Here is a 6,932-nt window from a genome sequence, read left to right as displayed (position 1 = left end):
ATAAGTATTTATTTATGATATAAGCGATCTTTTAACGATATATGACAAAATAAAATTATAATATTAAATATGATTTAAAAAATAATAATTAGATGATTGAAATTAAACAAAAATAATTTAAATACTAAAGAAAAGAATTTGGAGTCGAAAACAATTAAAGGGGTAAAGGGCGAGAAAAATTGAAAAATCACCATTTCAGAGTCTGAGTTATGGCCACAGCTCTGCCATCTACGACATGGCACGCAATAAGCTTCAACCGCAGCCTCGTCTCCTTCACCGTCGGCGCCCCTTATTTGTCCGATCCTTTAGGAGGAGCGACTTCGACGCCTTCACTCGCCGCATGGCCTCCGGTGAGGCCTTGAAGGACGCCTGGAGAACCGCCAACGACGGCTTCGAGCAATTCGTTTTCGAAACTAAAAAGAACGCTGAACGCTTAGACCGCCAGTACTCCTTTTCCCGCCAACTATCCTCCGCCGTCCAATCTGCTACGGACCGTGCTCGTGAGATTGACCGGGAGTTCGAGATAAGACTACGTTGGCGGACATTTTCTATGGATTTTAGCAGAAATTGGCCTAGGGTTGGTGTTTTTTTAAATTTAATTTACTTTTTCTCTTGGAATTTATATACTTGCAATACTTATTGGGGGTTTTATTGATATGTTTGCAGTACAGGAAGCAGCTGAATGATTTGTTGGATACTCCGTTGGGAAGAAGTTCTGCTGTAAGCAACATTTGGCCTAGTTTCAGTTACATTGCGTTTCTAATTCTGAAATAATTTTTTTCATACAGTAAAAGAAGTAAATTGCGATATGTTCTAACTGATTAAATGCTTAATTTTCTACGATGCGAAGTAAAATCTTGTATTTTACTATCTATGAAAGTTGAATCTTAGAGTTTTAGTTTTTCAAAAATATTACAATTTAGACTTCTAAATGCTCAATTGGGTTTTGAAAGAAGGAAACCAAAGAAGAAGAATAAAGAATTAGACAAAGCTAGCAAATGTTTTATATATATATATATGTATGTTGGTTGGACTCTTAATTTTTGTTGAAGTACCCATTTCTGATACATAGATAAGGGAATATAACCTTCAAGAATTCTCCAAATACATGAAAAACTTAAAAAATCTGACTGTACCCGCATGAGACACATGCCTGTCTTTGACATGCACCCTGGAGTCCTAGTAACATAGATGCTGACATAACTTATGTTCATGCATCCCCTGTTCCATGTCTGTTATGTTTATCTGGTTTAAAAACAATTATATTGTGAAAGAAGCTATTAACATTGGTAGCTGCAGGTGGTGGTTGTTAAATGTTAAATAATTGGTGAAGTTCAAAACTCTTGAGATGTGTAGTTTAAATTGCAAATATCCAATATCTTGTCTGTAACTAATTAAAAAGGATGGGACATTTACGTTGGTTAAGTAGCAGATATTCGACATCACTAGTCTTTGGTGTTTATAGCTGCCTGCACAGCAGTTAAGCTTCAACACCTATTTCAAGTTGCCTGTGATAGAAAATTTCATATGCCAAAGATGTTTGTTGCTTTCATTTTGGGGGTTCATGAGATAAGCCTATTATTTTATGTTGGGCCTATGTTTAAGGGTGAGTGTCATGTTATCTTTCTTGTCATGTCATGTCAGCTCTCTATCTGTTTGTGTAGTGGTCTTATATTAAAGTAATTGGCTATAGTCCCGATGCTTATGACTCTCATTCATCAATATCTTCTGCATTGGAATTAATCTTTCCAAGGTGTTTTCTTCAATGCAGAGAAAATTAGTCAAAATCCTTTGGATTTATTTTTATTTTTATGGGAAGTTCTAAAATCTAAATACTTTTTTGCTTGGGTTTGCTAGCTTATTTCTTTCAGGATAATAGAAGTTCTTTTATCTGTTTGCAGACAATTTTCTTCCTTTGGTTTGCATTATCTGGTTGGATGTTTCGATGCATAATATTTGCCACATGGATTCTGCCGTTTGCTGGACCGCTTCTCATTGGGACTGTTGCCAATAATCTTGTTATAAAGGTATCACTTATTTCTGTAAGATGACTCATGTAATGCAGGACAAAGGGAGGACTTGTGTAGCTTGTTTAGTTTTGATTACCTTTTTTTTTTTACGTGTAAAGGTGATGCTAGGTGAGTTCTTTAACATGTGGATCTTTAGGATCCAAATTAAAGTTTTTCTTGGTTGTGATTCTTTAGGCTACTTTGTCTGTTACTCTGTAGCTGAACAAATATTTTACTTGCCATTCTGAATAACTGATGATTACAGTTGAAGCTGCTGTAATATGGTCCTTTAGTTGCAGAATGGTGATGATGAATGCTCGTGACTTCTTATGTCTCTTTCATTCTTGTTAACTATGAATTATAGACTACAATTTAGAAAAACTAGAAATTATAATTTTAAATGGAATAGTTAATGAAACAATGGTACTATGATAGAGTCCATCAAACATTGATATGTGTATAATTAAGCACATCCTTAATAGGCAGATCTTTATTCTATTAGCACATATTTATGTTGGTTTGGTTTCAGGGGGAAATAATTTGAAAAAAAAAAGAAAATGTAGATGGTAATTAGCCACTCTTTTACTCAGGATTCTAGATTCTTTAACCCTTTTATTAATCAAGTTACTTTATAAAACTTTCTTTGCTGTCCTCATCTTTCTATTTGTTTGCTTTCTTTTCAGTGGATTAGATTGAAAAGTTCTTGAATGTTGTTTTTCAAGGTTTTGAATGTATTCATGTAGAAATATGGAGCTTTTAGGGTATAAGATTGTGTTTTGTTTAGCAGAATGTAGCATTATCTTAAAGAACTTTTGACTTGTATATGGTTTTGTAAGGAAATAAAAAGTATTACCTTCTATGTTGACGTGCTTTGGAAGGGCTTGTGTTCTGAAATTATTTTATTACCTTCTATTAACTTGTAAAACATTATTTAAAATGGCTTACCAACCATTCCATGTTAAAATTTGGACAGGGTGCTTGTCCAGCTTGTAAGAGAGAGTTTGTTGGCTATAAAAACCAAATAATCCGATGTGCGAGCTGCGGAAACATTGTATGGCAATCCGAAGGAGGCTTCTTTCGCAGGGATAGCAAGGGCTCCAATTCAAGAAAGTCGGAGCCAGAAATTATCGATGTCGAGTTTGAGGATAAGTGACAAGATGTTGTCAAATTATACAAGTGATGTTTCACTTTTTTTATGGAGTCGAACGAGACTGGAATGCAGTTCTTGCTCATTTCGTCTGAGGTTTGGTTTCTTGAAAATCTCATGTAGCCATTAGCACCTGTACTGTATAGCATCTTTCTGGGTTGTAGTGTCTTTGTTTACAAGGAAACTTAGAGGATGGTAATAATTTGGTCATGGAAAATGTTCCATTTCATAAGCTATATAGGTTGTAGTTTTAAGTGTGAAATCCTAAGCTTATATTGGTTTGAAGTACGGGTGTTCATTTCCGGAGACAGGATATTATCCAATCCAAAATTTTGGATATCCAAAATTTCAATTACTAAAATTGATCCGTATCTGATCTTAAGAAATCGGTTATCTGGATTCGAACTTAATACGTGATATAACAAAATTTTCATATTTAAATTTTATATTTTGTGATTTTATAAAAATAGACATTTAGGGTCGTTTGATTTTAGAAAATATAAGTTAGTTTCATTTCCATTTTCTTAAAATTTAAAAAATAGAAAATGTTGAATAAAACTTGTTTGGCTGTAAATTTGAAAAGAGAAAATAACCTCAGTGACCAAAAATTCCATATAATACGATTTTAACCAACTTTTTTCGGATTTGCCAAAATGACCAACAAAATCGCAATGCGATCGCTAATTCGCAACGCGATCTCCATTATCGCAAATTCGCGTTGCATTTTCGCAATGCGATAGTTGAAAATCGCGTTGCGATGGTCTACAGTATCGTTGCGATTTTCCCAATTCGCAATGCGAATAAGTAAATCGCAACGCGAATTGGGAAATTCGCAATGCGAATAAGTAAATCGCAACGCGAATTGGGAAAATCGCAATGCGATACTGACTATCGCAATGCGATAATAAAAAATCGCAACGAGATACTTACTTTCGCAACACGATACTGACTTTCGCAACGCGATTTACTTAGCGCCATTCGTATTAACGCGTATTTTTTTTTCAAATTCCAAACACGTATTTTTTCTTAATAAATCGGAAAATGAACCGTCCACAGTAATCGCAACTCATAACCTCAAACCCAAAAACACAACACTCAGTCCCATCTCCATCTCTCACTCTCTACGGCGAAATCCGTCCCCATCTCCGAAGATTTCCGTCCCCATCGCCGGCGAAATCCCTCACAACCATTCACAGTCAAAAATCCCTCACAATCATTCAGAAATGGAAAATCAACCTCCGAAGGTTAGTTTTTTTATTTTATTTTGAAATTTTTGCATTATTTTAGGTTTTTCATATTGAGATTGATAAGTTTACTGGTAATTTCAATAATAGATTAACTATTTCACTTAGATTTCTTATTAAATTCATTCGATTGCTGCCGATACTGCTAAACTGTTTAGCCTGTGAAGTTAGTATTTTTCTTTGCTTTGTCTTTTGGTTGAAGTAATGCAGAAGAAGAATAGTTTCGAGAATGAGAATCGCAACGCGGAAATGACTATCGCAACGAGATAATCGCAACGCGAAATAAAAATCGCAACGCGAAACCAAAATCGCATTGCGATTTTCATTTCGCGTTGCGATTTTCATTTCGAGTTGGGATTTTAATTTCGCGGTTGCGATTTTCATTTCGCGTTGCGATTGTCTGGTCGCGATAGTCATTTCGCGTTGCGATTCTCTCGTTGCGATAGTCATTTCCGCGTTGCGATTCTCATTATCTCGTTGCGATTTTCATTTCAACCAAAAGACAGAAACAGTGTTGCAAATTTTAGTTTCAAGAATAAACTACTATTTATGTTTTTGTTTTGTTTTTGGTATATCTTGACAGTGTAATTTTTGGTATATCTAACTTGGTATGTTTATTGTTTTTTTGTAGAAATTTTTTTCGGCTTCATTGACATTAAGGAATAAAGTTAGCCTAGCCACTACAATTGCTTCGAAGCTTTCACCTGCACAAAGAAAATTGTTTGAAGAAACCTGCTTCGGGCCATGGCTGAGAGTACAGCATCCGGGTGGAGATACTAGTTTGACCCATTTGTGGCTTCAGACCATGACTAGCGATCTACCCGAGTATACAACGTGGTGAGGAAGAGATATGGTTTCATTTTCCACCGGCGTATACTTGTTTTGGGCGGAAGGAGTTCTGCTTAATCACTGGTCTACGATTCGGACACGATGATGTAGGCCGGTACACTCGTCATATCACCCGCCCATCATGGTTATCCAGGGTTTTTCCTGATGAGTCAATAGAGAAGCCGAACTTACACGTCGACGACATGAAGAAATTGTTTAATAAGAAAGATGGTTTTACTCGGATGAATGACGTCGATGTTGTCCGAGTATGCCTTCTACTACTTTTGTATGCCGGCTTTCTAGGCAGAGAGGCCAGACAACCTATTCCTCAGGAGCTAATATTATTGGTAGATGACCTAAATGCATGGAATCTGTTTCCGTGGGGTTCGTATATATGGAAAGCTACCTGGACTAAGTTGTCGTCTGCCTTTGATGACCGCAAAGTTTGCGGGGCGATGGGTCGAAATACACTTTGTCAGGCTTTGTTTGGGCCTTTAAGGTAAGAATTTCTATATAATGTTTTCAAAATTATAATTAATTATTTAACAATTACTAATGTTTGTTATTATATTGTTTGTAGATTTGGATATTCGAGGCTTTCCCCAGCATGCGGACATATGCATTAAAATCCTCAGATGATATTCCTAGGGCTATTTCCTGGAAGAGGAAACGTATGTTGGATTGGGAAGACTTAATACCATATGCGACAATAAATAATGTAAGTTAACACAAATACTCATATATACAAGTTATTAATAGTAGACGTTTAATTTTGTTTTAGTTTTTATATTATTAGGAGGCCAACACTCCATTAATGAGACTGACACCCACGGAGGCTGAGCTTGCCACTGATTGGTGGCAAGCTAGTCAGCGTTTTTTTGATGGCACGAATGATGAGCAGCCTCCACTTCCTCCACTTCGAGAGCCATCACCTCACCCAGAGCCATCACCTGATCGACCCGACTATACACCTCTACAACGAGAGCCATCACCTATCCCGTCACATTATCGAGTCTCTTCTCCACCATCACCTCATGATAGGCGACCGACAAAGATGCCACGACTTCTATCTCCCTGTTCTCCACCTCCACGGGATGAGTCAAGGGAGTTACGTGATGAGGTCAATGCCTTGCGTGAGGAGATCGGTACTCTACGCGATAACGATGGTGCATGGCGTGTGGAGGTGTCTACTTTACGTGGTGAGGTTGCCGCTCTACGTGAGATAGTATCGTTGCAGAATGAGTTCATACTCTACGCAACGAGGTAAGTTTAAGATTTTCCATATTTAACTTGATGATAAATTTACTCGTAATTTCACTTAAATTAACCATTTCACTTAGATTGCTTAGTAAATTTATTCGGTTGCTGCCAAAACTGCTAAACTTTTTACTTTAACACTGTGAAGTTAGTATTTGTCTTTGTTTTGTCTTTTGGTTGAAAGTTTGAAATATATTTATCTTTGTTTTCACTGTTTAAATATCATGTCTGTTTATTTACTGATATTGTATTTTTATTTAGCGGACCGATAAGGTGGATGCTTTACGTCAGGTTTTTCTTGCACGACAGAGTTCACGCATCAGACGGCGTGCACGTGCTATTAAGTCTCCGTATACCCCAATAGTGCGAAGACACCGCAAGAAGAAGCCCGACTCGCCTATCATCCCTCAAGAGTCCACTCCTATCGTTGAATAGGCCCCTATCATT

At 36.8% G+C, this 6,932-nt stretch overlaps 1 protein-coding gene across 1 annotated transcript; it reads left to right on the top strand.

The window, feature by feature from the left end:
* The first annotated feature begins 235 nt into the window (after positions 1-235).
* Positions 236-3,517, top strand: LOC120165754. The gene is made up of 4 exons (XM_039175201.1): positions 236-577; positions 667-720; positions 1,902-2,027; positions 2,983-3,517. The coding sequence occupies exons 1-4, from the start codon at positions 236-238 to the stop codon at positions 3,160-3,162; spliced, it is 702 nt and encodes a 233-aa protein (XP_039031132.1). The 3' UTR covers positions 3,163-3,517.
* Positions 3,518-6,932: the final 3,415 nt, after the last annotated feature.

This window comes from Hibiscus syriacus, unplaced genomic scaffold (assembly GCF_006381635.1).
Source record: "Hibiscus syriacus cultivar Baekdansim isolate YM2019G1 unplaced genomic scaffold, ASM638163v2 tig00111612_pilon, whole genome shotgun sequence".
Classification (NCBI taxonomy): Eukaryota; Viridiplantae; Streptophyta; class Magnoliopsida; order Malvales; family Malvaceae; genus Hibiscus; species Hibiscus syriacus.
This window is presented reverse-complemented; position numbering and strand designations above follow the sequence as displayed.

What these genes read in the sequence shown, in the direction of transcription:
- LOC120165754 (XM_039175201.1), top strand. Translation starts at nt 236, where the DNA reads ATGGCACGCAATAAGCTTCAACCGCAGCCTCGTCTCCTTCACCGTCGG. An exon ending in CGTTGGGAAGAAGTTCTGCT is followed by an intron (nt 721 to 1,901) that starts GTAAGCAACATT and finishes ATCTGTTTGCAG; the next exon opens with ACAATTTTCTTCCTTTGGTT. An exon ending in CCAATAATCTTGTTATAAAG is followed by an intron (nt 2,028 to 2,982) that starts GTATCACTTATT and finishes AAATTTGGACAG; the next exon opens with GGTGCTTGTCCAGCTTGTAA.